This window comes from Callithrix jacchus, chromosome 8 (assembly GCF_049354715.1).
Source record: "Callithrix jacchus isolate 240 chromosome 8, calJac240_pri, whole genome shotgun sequence".
In the NCBI taxonomy this organism is placed as follows: domain Eukaryota; kingdom Metazoa; phylum Chordata; class Mammalia; order Primates; family Cebidae; genus Callithrix; species Callithrix jacchus.
In genome coordinates, this window is record NC_133509.1 from 70,805,226 (window position 1) to 70,822,643 (window position 17,418).

General features: G+C 40.1%; 1 protein-coding gene and 1 pseudogene across 3 annotated transcripts; both read left to right on the top strand.

The window, feature by feature from the left end:
* The first annotated feature begins 353 nt into the window (after positions 1–353).
* Positions 354–2,475, top strand: LOC144577557 (uncharacterized). Of its 2 annotated transcripts, none has more exons than XM_078335986.1 (2): positions 354–1,327; positions 2,338–2,475. In XM_078335986.1, the coding sequence occupies exons 1-2, from the start codon at positions 1,092–1,094 to the stop codon at positions 2,462–2,464; spliced, it is 363 nt and encodes a 120-aa protein (XP_078192112.1). In that variant the 5' UTR covers positions 354–1,091; the 3' UTR covers positions 2,465–2,475. The 2 variants fall into 2 exon arrangements, with proteins under 2 accessions (XP_078192112.1, XP_078192111.1); XM_078335985.1 differs by having other exon boundaries at positions 2,296–2,464.
* On the top strand, positions 2,408–10,554 carry LOC144577559 (calmodulin pseudogene; annotated as a pseudogene). Its single transcript, XR_013521711.1, has one exon. The product of XR_013521711.1 is annotated as a calmodulin pseudogene (transcript).
* The last annotated feature ends 6,864 nt before the right edge of the window (positions 10,555–17,418 follow it).

A 17,418-nucleotide genomic window follows, 5' to 3' on the forward strand; every position in this document is an offset into this window, starting at 1 on the left:
TAAAATGGTGTTTCTATTGGCATTCCGTCTTGAGCTCAAGAATAGGCAGTTGGATTGTAAACAGGCTGTATAGGCATTGACCCCGGCCTCAATTGCTCTGACTAAATTTTTCTCACAACTTTAAGTATGTATTGTGCTTACATAATTTAGTGGCTATTTTGTGAATTACGTTATGTAGTTTTAATGAACAGGCGTTTCAAAGGCAAAGTTTTCTTTCCCTCCCCTAAACAGAAACATTCTGATTAGGCTTATTTTATTAAATCTGATAACTGATCACCTCTCTCAATGAAAGTAAAAGGTATGAAATATCATTATTCTCATGCAGAAATTGGAGGTGAGAGAAATGAGACCTAATCTTGCATGTTGCCCAGCAAAATTCTTTGTGTTGGGATGGGGTTGTAAGGCTCAGTCTGCAGACTTTGAGCTAGTGGTCTCCCCTCAAACCCCAGACTATAGCTGTATCTCCAGTTGTTATCTGTTCTGTCTCTTAGTTTATTTTCTTAGTCTAGTTATTTTGACATTCTGAGACTCAGTTTACTTTCTATAAAATAGGCTTCTTTTTGACCATGTTATTGTTAAAAAAGTGGGGGTGGAACAGAGAAGGAGAGGAGGCAGTTTACCTTGACCCTGTAAGTAGATGTTTCTTGATGATGAAAAGTTTTCTATATGAATGAATGAATTATTCTTTTTATTTTGATCTTAGTGTGAGGACAAAAAGTTCTAGCTAGGAATTCCTCATTGGAAAGATGCTTTTAAGTTGTCTTTCCTGGGTTACTTTTCCTTTTGTTCAGGTGAGGGGCACAGCATTCAGGTTAGTGATGTAAGAAAAAAATGTTTATTCACAGTTCATCTACTTGTCAAGAAGAATTTGAGGCAAGTTATAAAGTTCTAAAAAACCAGATTAACAGAAGCTAAAAGACAAGAAACATGAAGTGATAATTGAAGAAAAATTCATATCAAGAAATCCTGGCAAAAAAAAAAAAGTGCAATTTCTAGCCCCAGGCTTTCCAACAGGTGGGCAGAGAAAAACCCTGAGGATTACAGAACCCTCCTTAACTAATCATAAACATTGTGTTGTTCCTTTAAGGGAAATGACCTTTTCCTGGCCCTTAGCTCATCCAGGTGGAGTCTGTCCGGAGAAGTGGTGTGTGGAGGTGGCCAAGGCATTGCCACAAGAGGCAGCTTTCAGCAGAATTGGGAACAGCCCTTCCTGGGGAAGACGTGTCCTTCGGACTTTGGCTGATGAGCATTCTAAGTTGGCAGCAGAGGAGAATCATTCCTTTATCCTCTGTCATCAGAGGAGGGATAAAGAAAGAGGGAAAAAAGGGTAAAGAACATACTTTTCTGGGCTTGATGAAGAAATCCACATCCCTTGAAAGCAAGTTACAACAGTTTATCTGGAAATCGCCATATAGAGGAGGGCTTGAATTTGGTCAAGTATTTGTTTTTACCAAAGACCTTCTTGGTTTAGAAGTACAGCAGCTGATAATTGGACATGGGAAGGGGCCCATCAGCTGCAGTGGGCCTCCTCCCCTAAGAAGGCCAATTTGAGCTGCTTCCAGGAGATCTTGTGTCAAATACGAAAGAAAAATGAGGGTTTTCTATGAAATTATTGTGAAAAGGTGAGAAAACAGCTAAATCAGCTTTGTAGGAGATAAACAGTGATATCTTGAGTAGACTCACACTTTACAAAAGCCAGATCTTCTTATTTTAGACAACATAAACGTGTTCATCCTTTCAATACAGTCTCCAACATTTTACTTTACCGCAAAAATCTGCTTATCAGTCTTAACACCCTTCTCTGAGTTAGTTGCCAGATAAAAGGCCACAGCAATTGGAAGAAATTTATCTTTAAAACATTTCTATTATGCTTGGTGACAATGCAGTTTCCACTAAGGACTTCTCTAGTATGGTTTTTTTTTTTTTTTTTCCCTATAGATGAAGCAGGAATCCAAAAGGACTTTTCACATTGCCTCAGGAGAACAATATGGGCATGCAAACACTGAGCCTGGCATTGCATTACGCTCTGAAAATGCATTTGGGAACTGGTGGTGCTGTGTACATGCATCAATGCAAGGGTCTTTACATTCTAGGAAATCTGTCACAGTATGACAGTCTGTGCGAGGCTCCCAAACTGAGTTTGTTTCTATCTAGTACTCCTTCTTTCATTTCCCATGAGTGGCCTCGCACTTTCTGAAATATGTCTGTAGGGGGGAATTCACTAAGAGTTCAGACTAAGGGAAGAAGTCCATGGTTCAGTTCATTCATCTTTCCCCTTCTGTGCCTTTATTATAGGTTAATCGGGCAGCCGCTTATAGGGTGTATCCTGTGTTGCAGGCACCAAGTGAGTGTGGAGGTGCAGACGCGTGGCAGAGCTGGAACTGCTGCAGCTGCTGCCGCAGCTGGAGGAACCTTGATCCCCGTGCTCCAGACACCCCGGGCCTTGCCATGGCTGACCAGCTGACTGAGGAGCAGATCACCTAGTTGAAGGAGGCCTTCTCCCTCTTTGACAAGGATGGAGATGGCACTATCACCACCAAGGAGTTGGGGACTGTGATGAGATCCCTGGGGCAGAACCCCACTGAAGCAGAGCTGCAGGACATGTTCAATGAAGTGGACACAGATGGGAACGGGACCATTGACTTCCCAGAGTTCCTGACCATGATGGCCAGAAAGACGAAGGAGACAGACAGTGAGGAGGAGATCCGAGAGGCGTTCCATGTCTTTGACAAGGATGGGAATGGCTACATCAGTGCTGCAGAGCTTCGTCATGTAATGACGAACCTAGGGGAGAAGGTGACTGATGAGGAGGTGGATGAGATGATCAGAGAGGCTGACATCGATGGAGACAGCCAGGTCAATTACGAAGACTTTGTACAGATGATGACTGCAAAGTGAAGGCTCCCCAGGCAGCTGGCGATGCCCATTCTCTTGATCTCTCTCTCTTTGTGTGCGCACTCTCTCTTTGACACTCCCCTGTGTACTCCGGTTCTGGCAAACACCAATTGACTGACTGAGAATCTGATAAAGCAATAAAAGATTTGTCCCCCCCCCAAAAAATGTCACCCTCATTGCAGCCCCATAAAAACAAGTATTCTTATCCTGCCTAAAGTCATGTATTAACTTGGCATTAATTCAACACATTATTGGAGGGATTATGCTCTAGGCCGGCCAACACCGTTACAGCTGTTGAGGTACCAGTATAAACAAGATATGTCCCTCTACACAGAGATGAGAAGGTTAACCAGCAAAAAAGTTATGGGGACTGACTGAGGAAGAACAGAACCAGCATGTCAAGCCATTCATGATTCTGCAGCCCATACGAGGCCTTCACACTGTGAAGCTGCTTTTGCCTGGTGCCATCTTCTGATTTGTGTTTCCTAAGGTTAATAGGGCTGATTTGGGGGCTCAAGGTTAATAGGGCTGATTTGCCACACATTTGCAGGATAATCTCAGAGAGGTTAACTTCTCTAGTGTCAATTTCATCTGTAAAACAAGAATTTTAATACCAACTTCATAAGTGTGCTGTGAGACCTAAATGAGATTGTGTGTGGAAGGCCCAACACATAATAAGTGCCCAGTTAGCACCTGAGAAAAGAGGTGGTTATGAGTTCTGCTGCATCAGACTTGTAAGTACCTGCCCAGCAGCTCTGCATGGAAAAACGGAGCTCCCAGCACAGCACCTGAGCTCCTATAAAGGACAGACTGTCTCCTCAAGCTGCTTCCTGACCCCCGTATACCCAAAGAGACACCTCATAAAGGAGAGCTTAGGCCATCTGGAAGATAACCTGCTGGAACAAAGATAACAGAAGAAGAAACTGGCAGCAACCCTACTGTTCTGCAGCCCCAGCTTGTGATCCCCAGGCAAGCAGGGTCTGGAGTGGACCTCCAGCAGTCCTGCAGCAGAGGGCCTGTTAGAAGGAAAACTAAGAAACAGAAAGAAATCACTTCATCATCAACAAAAAGGACATCCACTCAGAGACCTCATTAACAAAAAGGACATCCATTACAAAGACCACAGGTAGATAAAGCCACTAAGATGGGAAGAAATCAATGCAAAATGATAAAAACACCCAAAACCAGAATGCCTCTCCTCCTCCAACGGATCACAACTCCTCACCAGCTAGGGATCAAAGATGGAGAACGAATCTGAATTCTAGAAACTAAGAACCTAGAAAAAGGTTAGATGAGATCCTAACTGGAATAAACAGCTTAGAGAAGAACAAAAATGACTTGACGGAACTAAAAAACATAGCATGAGAACTTCATGAAGCATACACAAGTTTCAATAGCCAAATCAACCAAGCAGAAGAAAGGATATCAGAGATTGAAGATAAATTCAATGAAATAAAACGAGAAGGCAAGAATAGAGAAAAAAGAGTGAAAAGAAATGAACAAAGCCTCCAAGAAATATGGGATTATGTGAAAAGACCTAATGTACGTTTGATAGGTGTACCTGAATGTGACAGAGAGAATGACTACAAGCTGGAAAACATTCCAGAATATTATCCAGGAGAACTTCCCCAACCTAGCAAGGCAGGTCAACATTCAAATCCAGGAAATACAGAGAACACCACAAAGATATTCCTCAAGAAGAGCCACCCCAACGCACATAATCATCAGATTCACCAGGGTTGAAATGAAGGACAAAATGCAAAGGGCAGCCAGAGAAAAAGGTCGGGTTACCCACAAAGGGAAGCCCATCAGATTCACAGCAGATCTCTCCACAGAAATCCTAGAAGCCCGAAGAGAGTGGGGGCCAATATTGATCATCCTTAAAGAAAAGAACTTTCAACCCAGAATTTCATATCCAGCCAAACTAAGCTTCATAAGCCAAGGAGAAAGAAAATCCTTTATGGAAAAGCAATTGCTCAGAGATTTTTGTCACCACCAGGCCTGCCTCACAAGAGCTTCTGAAAGAAGCACTAAAGATAGAAAGGAACAACCAGTACCAGCCACTACAAAAATGTACCAAATGGTAAAGACCATCAGCACAATGAAAAAATTACGTCAACTAACAGGCAAAACATCCAGCTGGCATCAAAATGTTAGGATGAAATTCATGCATAAGAATACTAACCTTAAATGTAAATGGGCTAAATGCCCCAATCAAAAGACACAGACCGGCAAATTGGATAAAAAGTCAAGACCCATTGGTGTGCTGTATTCAGGAAACCCATCTCATGTGAAAGGACACACAAAGGCTCAAAATAAAGGGATGGAGGAAGATTTACCAAGCAAATGGAGAGCACAAAAAAGCAGGAGTTGCAATCCTAGTCTGATAAAATGGACTTTAAACCAACAAAGATCAAAAGAGACAAAAAAGGACATTACATAATGGTAAAAGGATCAATGCATCAAGAAGAGCTAACGATCCTAAATATATATGCATCCAATACAGGAGCACCCAGGTACATAAAGCAAGTTCTTAAAAACCTACAAAGAAACAGACTCCCACACAATAATATTTATTGTCAATATTAGACAGATCAACGAGACAGAAAATAACAAGGGTATCCAGGACTTGAACTCAGATCTGGACCAAGTGGACCTAATAGACATTTACAGAAATCTCCCCCCCCAAATCCACAAAATATACATTCTTCTCAGCACCGCATTGCCCCTACTCTAAAATTGACCACATAATTGGAAGTAAATAACTCCTCAGCAAGTGCAAAAGAATGGAAATCATAACAAACAGTCTCTCAGACCACAGGACAATCAAATTAGAACTCAGAATTAAGAAACTAACTCAGAACCACACAACTTCATGGAAACTGAACAACTGGCTCCTGAATGTCAACTGGATAAACAATGAAATGAAGGCAGAAATAAAGATGTTATTTGAAACCAATGAGAATGAAGACACAATGTACCAGAATCTCTGGGACACATTTATAGTAGTGTCTAGAGAGAAATTTATAGCAATAAGTGCCCACATGAGAAGCAAAGAAAGATCTAAAATTGACATCCTATCATCAAAATTGAAAAAGCTAGAGGAGCAAGATAAAAAAAACTTAAAAACTAGCAGAAGACAAGAAGTAGCTAAGCTCAGAGCAGAACTGAAGGAGATAGAGACACAAAAAAACCCTTGAAAAAAAAAATCAATAAACCCAGGAGCAGGTTTTTTGAAAAGATCAACAAAATAGACAGACCACTAGCCAAATTAATAAAAAAGAAAAGGGAGAAGAATCAAATAGATGCAATAAAAATAAAGGGGATATCACCACTGATTCCACAGAAACATAAACTACAATCAGAGATTACTACAAACAACTCTATGCACATAAACCAGTAAACCTGGAAGAAATGGATAAATTCCTGGACACTTGCACCCTCTCAAGCCTAAACCAGGAAGAAGTTGAAACCTTGACTAGATCAATAACACAGGCTGAATTTGAGGCAGCAATTAATAGCCTACCAATGAAAAAAAGTCCAGGTCCAGACAGGTTCACAGTTGAACTCTACCAGACGTACAAAGAGGAGCTGGTACCACTCCTTCTGAAACTATTCCAAACAATGCAAAAAGAGAGAATCCTTCCCAAATCATTTTATGAGACCAACATCATCCTGATACCAAAACCCAGCAGAGACTCAACAACAACAAAAAAACTTCAGGCAAGTATCCATGATGAACATAGATGCAAAAATCTTCAATAAGATACTGGAAAACCAACTGCAACAGCAGCACATCAAAAAGCTTATCCATTACGATCAAGTAGGCTTCATTCTGGCAATGCAAGGCTGGTTCAACATACACAAGTCTATAAACATAATTTACCACATAAACAGAACCAAAGACAAAACCACATGATTATCTCAATAGATGCAGAGAAGCCTTCAACAAAATTCAACAGCGCGTTATGCTAAAAACTCTCAATAAACTAGGTATTGAAGGAACGTATCTCAAAACAATAAAGGCTATTACTGCAAGCCTAAAACCAGTATCATACTGAATAGTCAAAAACTGGAAGCATTCCCTTTGAAATCTGGCAGTAGACAAGGATGCCGTCTGTCACCACTCCTATTCAATATAGTATTGGAAGTTCTAGCCAGAGAAATTAGGCAAAAAAAAAAAAAAAAAAAAAAAAAAAAGATATTCAATTAGGAAAGGTGGAAGTCAAATTGTCTCTATTTGCAGAGGACATGATTGTATATTTAGAGGACCCTATCATCTCAGCCCAAAATCTCCTTAAACTGATAAGCAACTTCAGCAAAGTCTCAGGATACAAAATCAATGTGCAGAAATCACAAGCATTTCTTTACACCAATAACAGACTAAAAGAGCCAAATCATGAGCAGATTCCCATTCACAATTGCTACAAAGAGAATAAAATACCTAGGAATACAACTAACAAAGGACATAAAGGACCTCTTCAAGGAGAACAACAAACCACTGCTCAATGAAATGAGAGGACACAAACAGATGGAGACACATTCCATGCTCATGGTTAGGAAGAATCAATATCATTAAAATGGCCATACTGCCCAAAGTAATTTATACATTCAACACTATCCCCATCAAGCTACTAATGACCTTCTTCACAGAACTAGAAACAAACCACCTTAAAGTTCATATGGAACCAAAAGAGATCCCATATAGTCAAGACAATCCTAAGCAAAAAGAACAAAGCTGGATGCATCACACTACCTTATTTTGAACTATACTACAAGGCTATAATAATCAAAACAGCATGATACTGGTACCAAAACAGAGATATAGATCAATGGAATAGAACACAGGCACTGGAGGCAATGCCACACATCTACAACCATACAATCTTTGACAAACCTGACAAAAACAAGCAATGGGGAAATGATTCCCTGTTTAATAAATGGTGTTGAGAAAACTGGCTAGCCATGTGCAGAAAGCAGAAACTGGACCCCTTCCTGACACCTTACACTAAAATTAACTCCAGATGGATTAAAGACTTAAACATAAGACCTAACACCATAAAAACCCTAGAAGAAAACCTAGGCAAAACCATTCAGGACATAGACACAGGCAAGGATTTCATGACGAAAATACCAAAAGCATTGGCAACAAAAGCCAAAATAGACAAATGGGATCTAATTAAACTCCAGAGCTTCTGCACAGCAAAAGAAACAATCATTAGAGTGAACTGGCAACCAACAGAATGGGAAAAAATTTTTGCAATCTACCCATCTGACAAAGGGCTAATATCCAGAATCTACAAAGAACTAAAACAGATTTGCAAGAAAAAAAAAAAAAAAAAACAACAAGCAAACCCATCCAAAAGTGGATGAAGGATATGAATACTTTTCAAAAGAAGACATAAATGAGGCCAGAAAACACATGAAGAAATGCTCATCATCATTGATTACCAGAGAAATGCAAATCAAAATCACATTGAGATACCATCTCATGCCAGTTAGAATGGCGATCATTAAAAAATCTGGAGACAACAGATGCTGGAGAGGATGTGAAGAAATAGGAACAGTTTTACACTGTTGGTGGGAGTGTAAATTAGTTCAATCATCGTGGAAGACAGTGTGGTGCTTCCTCAAGGACCTAGAAATAGAAGTTCTGTTTGACCCAGCAATCCCATTACTGGGTATATATCCAAAGGATTACAAATCATTCTATTATAAAGACACATGCACACGTATGTTCATAGCGGCACTGTTCACAATATAGCAAAGACCTGGAACCAACCCAAATGCCCATTGACGAAAGACTGGACAAGGAAAATGTGGCATATTTACGCCATGGAATACTATGCAGCCACCAAAAATGATGAGTTTGTGTCCTTTGTAGGGATACAGATGAATCTGGAAACCATCATTCTCAGCAAACTGACACAAGAACAGAAAATCAAACACCACATGTTCTCACTCATAGGCGGGTGTTGAACAATGAGTACACATAGACACAGGGAGGGGAGCATCACACACTGGGGATCTATTGTGGGGGCCAAGGGAAGGATAGCAAGGTGGTGGGGAGGTGTGGCAGGGATAACATGGGGATAAATGCCAGATGTAGGTGATGGGAGGACAGAGGCAGCAAACCATATTGCCATCTATGTACCTATGCAACGATCATGCATGATCCCAAAACCTAAAGTACAATAAAATAGTAGCAATTTCCTATTTTTTAAAAAAATTCTCAGTTATTGTAAAACATTATCTTCTTCACTATGGTTCTCTTACACTGAGGGACCTCTCTGAGGCTCTTTGCTTTCACCTGAAATAAAAGTCTCTGCTTCCTACTCTGGCTAGCTTTGCCCCACAGGCAGTCAGAGTTTTTTCTCTGACCTAAGGTGGCACTTGTCATAATTTTGCTGTTCACACAAGGGCTCTACAGGAACAAAGATGGAGAATTGTTCTTTTACTCAGGAGCATATTTATGACCTTACAGAATATTAAGTAGTAGAAAATAATAGTGCTAATCTATAAAAGGGGCATAATTTTCTGTAATGAACAAACAGACATTGTAAAATGTTTGAGGACAGTCGTGTTTCTCTTTCTCTTAAAGCCATTGTCCCAAGGCTTTTGCTTGGACCTGCCTTAACAGGAAACAGGAAAGATGTGTGAATAGGGAAGAGCAGTCCCAAGAAGAGGGCTGACAAATTTGAGTTTCGGCATCCAATTCTTTTTTTTTTTTTATTTTTTATTGGATTTTAGGTTTTGGGGTACATGAGCAGAGCATGCAAGACAGTTGCGTAGGAACACACATGGCAGTGTGCTTTTCTTTCCTTCTCCCCTTCACCCACATTTGGCATTTCTCCCCAGGCTATCCCTCCCCACCTCCCCCTCCCACTGGCCCTCCCCTTTTCCCCCCAATAGACCCCAGTGTTTAGTACTCCCCTTTCTGTGTCCATGTGTTCTCATTTTTCATCACCCGCCTATGAGTGAGAATATGCGGTGTTTCATTTTCTGTTCTTGTGTCAGTTTGCTGAGGATGCACGTTCTCCAGATTCATCCATGTCCCTACAAATGACACAAACTCATCATTTCTGATTGCTGCATAATATTCCATGGTGTATGACAAAAACAAGCAAGGGGGAAAGGATTCCCTGTTTAACAAATGGTGTTGGGAAAACTGGCTAGCCATGTGCAGAAAGCAGAAACTGGACCCCTTCCTGACACCTTACACTAAAATTAACTCCAGATGGATTAAAGACTTAAACATAAGACCTGGCACCATAAAAACCCTAGAAGGAAATCTAGGCAAAACTATCCAGGACATAGGAGTAGGCAAGGACTTCATGAACAAAACACCAAAAGCATTGGCAACAAAAGCCAAAATAGACAAATGGGACCTAATGAAACTCCACAGCTTCTGCACGGCAAAAGAAACAGTCACTAGAGTGGATTGGCAACCAACAGAATGGGAAAAAATTTTTGCAGTTTAGGCATCCAGTTCTTAAGACACACACACGAGGAAATTATCCCCCTCTGTTCCTATGTTTGTCTCTCGTTAGACTGGAGAACATACCAAAGAAATGAGATAATCTCACACATCTTTCTCATTGTAGTATCTTTCATGGTGTCTAGCATATAGGAAGTGCTCAATAAATATTGTGGAATGAATACATTCATGTAAAGTGAGCCCACAAGTGTCATTTTTTTTTTTTTTTTTTGCTTTAAAGTTTACACATTTCTTCATTGCAAAAGGCCTACAAAAACACATCAAAATGTAATGTGGAACAGCTGTCATCTGTGTGCTGAGATTTGGTGGTATTTTTTCTTTGTGGTTTTAGAGTTTTCATAACAGCAATTGATATTATCAAGAAAATATCTTTGACTTTACTTGTGAGGTGAAAGACATTGGCATTTCTAGACCAAGGAGTGACATAACATGTGCAGGAACCTTGGAAAGTTCAGTACAATTGTGGTGTACAGCCCTGTCCTTGTCCTAGTCTCTTCAGGCTCTAAACAGACATGGTTAATATGGCTTTGTAGTTCAAATCACATAACTCTTTCATGGAGCTCTCAAAACTTCAGAGCCATTATTGCATTCAGTATTCCAGTTAAGGAGCTGGGCATGACCAATTCCATTGGACAGGAGATCAGAATGATTATGCCTTTAACTCAAGTTTAAAATCCTACACCCTGCTCTCTTATAATCTAACCTTCTATCTCTTAGCTCAGAGTGACTTATTCCCCACCTTCTGTCTCTGTGCTAAATGCCTACTGATGTGAGCAATCAGCATGAGCCAGGGTACCTAATTATGTTTAGTTTACAAGCAATGCCATTCTTAATAGCTTCGGAAAGTTTCATTCTTTATCCTTTTCTCTGCTGCAAATGACTCTGGTGACTAATTGCTTTCAACAATGATCTACATAACTCCTATCTCTTCTTCACACATAGATGGGAAATAAAGGTATGTTTATAGTCTTTGAGCTCTGTTGGTTCCACGCTGGTCTGTGATGTTTCTATAAAGATTATGAGTCACTGAAGAACAAGTTCAAGCCAATCCTTCCCCCTGAGACCTCACAGCATATTTAAAAAAATGCATCATAAATTATCATAAATGTCATTGGATATACATAGGAGGACAGCTGTGTCTCCTAGTGCAAGTTCAATGGCAGAGTGGTTGGTTATTTGGCTTCTTGGGTATCACAGGCACAGGTGCATCCCTATACCCCTCCAGGCAATCACAAGATTCTTTCTCTGGCAAGAATTAATTATTGGGAAGACAACATCTCAGATTAGGAGAAAGTGAGAAGGCCTCACAGCATAAATTATTTATAAACTTAGTCTGGACAAGACTTTATACCTCCTTAAAGAAAATTAATGATAGCTTAAGTTAGATTCTCCAAAACATATAGATTATTTGGCAGTGAATTAGGTGATTTGGGGAGATAATTAATAATTAACTCTCCACAAATGAGTCAGCCAACAAAGGCATCATCTTTCCCAGGCATGTGCTTTTTCTTAGTTAGCTCATGCCTGTGTCTAAGAGGCCATCAAGGAGTGACACTAATGTTTGGCATGTAAGTCCCTGAAGAGATCTTTGGTCAGATGGTACCTTGGGGGGTGTCATATCCTGTCCTAGAAGGGACTCTTACCTGACATAAGGAAGTTATATTTTTGATAAGGTTTTCACAAAGTCCAGAGTCAAGCCCCTGTCACTTTAGATACATTTTAAATATATTCTGGAAAGTCTTTTTATTTTAATAAGGGAATTATTGAGCTTGCTTACCTAATGGGCTGTTAGGAGGTTTTAGTGGGTTGATTGATGGTCCCCTAAAAGACACATCCACTCAGAAACACAGGATGTGTCCTAACTTGGAATAAAAGTCTTGTAGATTTAATTATGGTAGGGATCTCAAAATCAGTTCATTCTGGATTATCCAGGTGGCTTCTAAACCCAATGACAACTGTCCTTAGTTGAGACAGAAAAGGAAAATACAGACACAGAGGAGACCACCACATGAAGGGAGACACAGAGACTGGGGTTATGCTGCCTGCCCCTAGTCAAGGAGCACCTGGAGCCACTGGAAGCAGCCAAGGGGGCACATTCTTCCCCTGGACCTTCAGAAGGAACATGGCCCTCCCCACACCTTGATCTTTTTGGCCTCCAGATCTACGGGAGAATACTTTTCTATTGGTTTAATCCATGCAGTTTGTGGCAATTTGTTAAGCAGCCCTGGGAAACTAATACAAGTGCATTATTCGAGGGTCATAGCTCTAAAGAGTGGCAGAGTGTTTCTGATGGGGTCTGTTCCTTAGCATCATTTTCTGGGAAGTGTGGATTTGGTTGCTTTGTTGGGGTTCTATCTTCTGCTGGCACCCAATTAAGGGTATCTGGGCTCAATCCCAAGAGACCCAAAGTTCAGTACATGGCTGGTGGGTTTTGGTCCAAGGCTGATAATGAATGCAATAAATTCTTCATGCAATTTTAAAATAAGTAAACAAATTGTTCCTACCACCATTTTCACTGGGAGTTCAACTTCTTGAACATGAGACAAGGAACACCAAAGGCATGAACAATAATTAACTCCTGATTGCAGTGCAGGGCCAAGAAATCCTGTTTTGTTATCAGTTCTCTGAATCTGAGAGATTAAACATTTGATTAAGCAGATTTCAGCAACAGAAACTACTGAAATGGCTTTTGAACTATTTTAGTCATGCAGCTGTATATTTACCTTTACCCAATGAAACAATATCCTGTACTCTGCTCATTTGTTTATGTGCTTGAAGGAATTGGGAGTCCACATCTATTTGTTCTGCCCTTTCTTGAAGGAAATGACTCAATTCAAGAACTATTTGACTGGTGCCTACTATGTGCTCTGTACACTGTTGGATGGGTTAGGACAGAAGGTTCCAAGTGCTTTCAGGTTAACCAAGGAAGGAGCGTATACAAGTAATCGATGTGTCAAAGATACTTGTACCACCCAAGAGAGACACCTGGAAATGTCCTTCTTTTTCTTTCACAGCTCTTTCTTGGTTTATTTTCCAGGCCTCTACCTCTTCCTCTACCAGCTTCTAAATAGAAGAGTTCCACAAGGTTTGAGTAGAGGCTTTTTTCCCCTTTATCTCTCTACCTGAGCAGGAAAGTTAATGCCCTTCAATGCTTTAGTTACTAACAAGATCCCCCAAATATTCCTCTTCTGCCTAGAGCATTTCTCTGTGCTCTAAACTGCTACATACAACTGCTTAACATCTCTTGGATGGTACATAGACATATCATCCTCAACAGGCACAAACAGAACTCATGATCTTTGACCCCTCACCTCAGACCTGACCATCTTTCAATGTTTCATTCCCAAGAATGACAGATAGAAACCAAGGGGTTCTAAATCACTCTCAACTCTGTCAATTATTCCTTTTTAGTTTTTCTCAAATTTATCTATTCATCTCCATTTCCACTGCTGACTCCTTGGTCTAATGTACATTACAACATGATCACAGGAGTGAGTTCCCCTTACCTTTGCCATATCCTATTGGTTAGAAGTCAGTCATGGGTCCTGCTCACACTGAAGCAGATTATTCATACACAAAACCAGGAAGCCAAGATCATGGTAACTTCTTAGAACTTAGCAACTGATTTATTTTTATCGTGGTTTTTTTTTGGGGATTGCAGAATAGCTTGTGTTCAAGGGATTTATGCTAAAGTGCTGACAGATCTGAACTCCAATTCAGCTCCTCAGAGAAACCCTCAATCCAAGAGTCTAATTTCATTCTTCAGGCTTACGTAACACTGTATACTTCATTGTAGCATTTATTTTTATTCAGTTTAAAAGATAGTTATAACTATTAGATCAATATATACATCAAGATTAAGAGACATATATGTATCTTCCCTACTTGTGAGCCCTATGGAGGGGCTATTTTGTTTGCCATAGTACCACCAGGCCTGAAACATTGTGAAAGCTCAAAGCTGTTTGTTAGATAAATAGACAGAAGAGCCATGGAAGCTATATTTTGTTACTCTGTCTACCCTCACCCAGAAATCAGACAAGCCTCACTTCTGGGTTACTTACTTAATGGGCTGCTTCCCACCTCTACTGCCAGATTACTGGCCACAATGTGGGGAAAAGAAAAGGATGCTAACCTTGAATCTACCAACATGCAACCAGGCAAATCATGGTTTTCCAAGGTCCTAACCACAATAAGCATTCCAAATTGACAATAATTGTTAGAGGGAGTCAGGGATAGAGTTGTAACCTGGAACCATTAATAAAAGTTATAGCAACTTATTTTTACCTTGTTTTCTGGGATTGCAAATTAGCTTATGTTCAAGTGCTAAAGCACTGACAGAGGTAAGTCGATATGACTGTGTCTCATATGGGAATTAGGGGCAGATTTATGTTTGAGCAAGTTTAGGAAACAAATATCTACTTGGTTACCTGTGAAGTGCCTGGATGGATTTTCACTTTTCTGAATATGGGGTATTCCTTTTGGTGGCCTAATCCTGGCCACCATTCCTAATCATGGATCCTTCCTTACTTGCTGGTAGAGGTGGTCACCATCATCACCTCTAACATCCCTGCGAATTATGAAGCATTTCATTAGTACCAGGCCTGTGCCATTCCCCTTACGTATGCTATCTCCTTTACTGATTACAATCCCTGCAAGTATCTAATGCTACCCCATTCACAGTGGTTCTCAAACTTCAACAAGCGTCAGAATTACCTGGTGGGCTGTTGAAATGCACTTCTGGGCCCCACCCTCAGTTTCTGATTCAGTAAATCTGGTGTGGGGGCTGAGAATGTGTATTTATAACAAGTTCCTAGGTGATACAGATGATGCCTCTGGTCTGGCAACCACATGTTAAGAGCTACTACTATATGCAGTATATATTATTATCATTCTCCATTTTACTGATTTAAAAAATTGAGGTTAGAGAGATTAAGTAAGATCACATGGCTAGTAAGTTGCACAGCCAGAATCAAATCTAAGCTGGCTGACTCAAAAATTACTAATACAAAATTATCATAAGCTCATGAGCAATGGTACAGAAATATGCCCATTGGAATAAATCAATCTTCATGTAACTCCAAGCATTCTCAATCACTGTGGTTTAAGTAACCATTCATAGAGTCACATTTTAAATGATCATTAAGTTTCAGTAAATCAAAATCTGAAAATAATAGTTCATTAAGATGACAGTTTGCAACTCTTGATCAAGAAACAAATTCAAAAGGAATTTGAACAGGTTGACACAAGAAAAGCTCATTTCTGTAGAAGATGAAAATAGATTGGTAAAGATCAGACAAAAGTCTGAGCAGTCCTTTTCTTGCCGAGTGAAAACTATCTGGTGAACAGAGAAAACTCAGATTCACATCTGGTAACTTGAAGCTTTGAAGTGATAGAAACCGGACGTCAGAGGCAAATTTAAAAGCCTGGCTTAAATATGACTTGGCCTGTTCTCTCTATACTGACTGACTAGAAAGTGAATCGCTTTTCATTCCCATCTCCATCGCTCTCTTCTGGACTTCATCCCTGATTCTAGCATTATCCCAAAGTCTTCCACCTGGTTTTCCAGCCCCAGGCTTTCCTCACTCATGATAACCAAAAAGGTAGCAATTTTATCCTTCTTCAGAGTTTTTATATAATTTTTTTGAATCTATGAACTTACAGAGGCACATTCAAGATTCATCAAGACACAGTGCTTTCTCTTTGTCCCTCATCTCACCACCCTCACTTTTTATTATTCCTTAATTAAACTTTTGCGGCTCCCAGTAAGCAAATCTGCTCTTCCTATGCTTTAAATGTGTTATTTCTGCCTCTTTTTATTTCCTTTCCACTCACCAATTACTATAATTATTTACTTTCAAACCCAACTCAAAACCCCCTTCCCCTAGGCAATCTTTCATTATTGACTTCATCTAACTCTAGTATTGCTCCTTGGCCTTTCTGGGCCAAGTTGGTACTAAATTAGTTTATACATATTGAGAAGTTGTGTAAGTATTCTTCAGCTGTTCAATTATTGTTTTCCAACTCCTCTCCAGGAGGACTAGAAGCTCTTTGAGAGCAGAGATCATCTTTGTTCCTTTTGTTAAGTGCCGACTGGACCTCATTTATTCCTTCACTTTTTTCATATTTGCATTCAGTACTTTCCACGTGCCAGGTAGTGAGCCTGTGCTGGTACTGTAAGTAGAAGTTTGGTTGCTTTCATAAGCCCTGCTCTGCACAGGGACCTTCTAATCCAGAGCTTTGCCACTTGGACTTTGCTAGTTGTGAGTGCCTTCCATTTACTTGTTGGAGAAGTCTGAAATACAGAACAGGTAAAAAGACAAGAGAAGCTTGCTGGGAAGTCAAAGTGTTTTTGTTGGGGGTGCTGGGTTGGAGAGGGACAGGTTAAGGGGAGGCTTGTTGAGAAAGCAGAATTGAACTCTAACATTACCCATCAGGGATCTTTTTGCCAAACAGTAAATGAAAGAAAGACTTCATTTCTAACAGCTTTGCCTAAGGTAGAGCAGAACTGCTGTATTTTTAATAGGCAGAGGACATAAGTAACTGAAATCAAAGAGTGACTTTCTGAATTCACCCGACTTGGAAGTTTGATGACTTCAAGTAACATCTTTGCTCCTGAGCCTCTTTCATCTGTAAAAAGTAGATGTTAGAACTGGCACATTAATTAACCTGCTGACCAATTCAGAAATTGAAAGTAAGTTCTTTGAACAACTATAAAATTGCCTATACAGACACTGACATTCTCTATGCATATCTGTAGATAGGACATTGTCTTTATAGTAGAATGGTTATAAAGGCAAACAATTCAAAGCTCAGTTGGAAATTGGTTATATACATTAGAGCTGGTATATGTGTTAAAGCTAAGATATAGAAAATAGGGGCGTAACAGAATTCTACACTTTTGCTCATTCTGAACAATTTTTCCTGCAACCACAATGATAAACCATCCCAGTATGATAGTGCTGGGCGATTTCGGTTCCTTCGTTTGTCTGTCCTGCTCTTTGGCTAGAATAGCCAGGTTGCTCTTT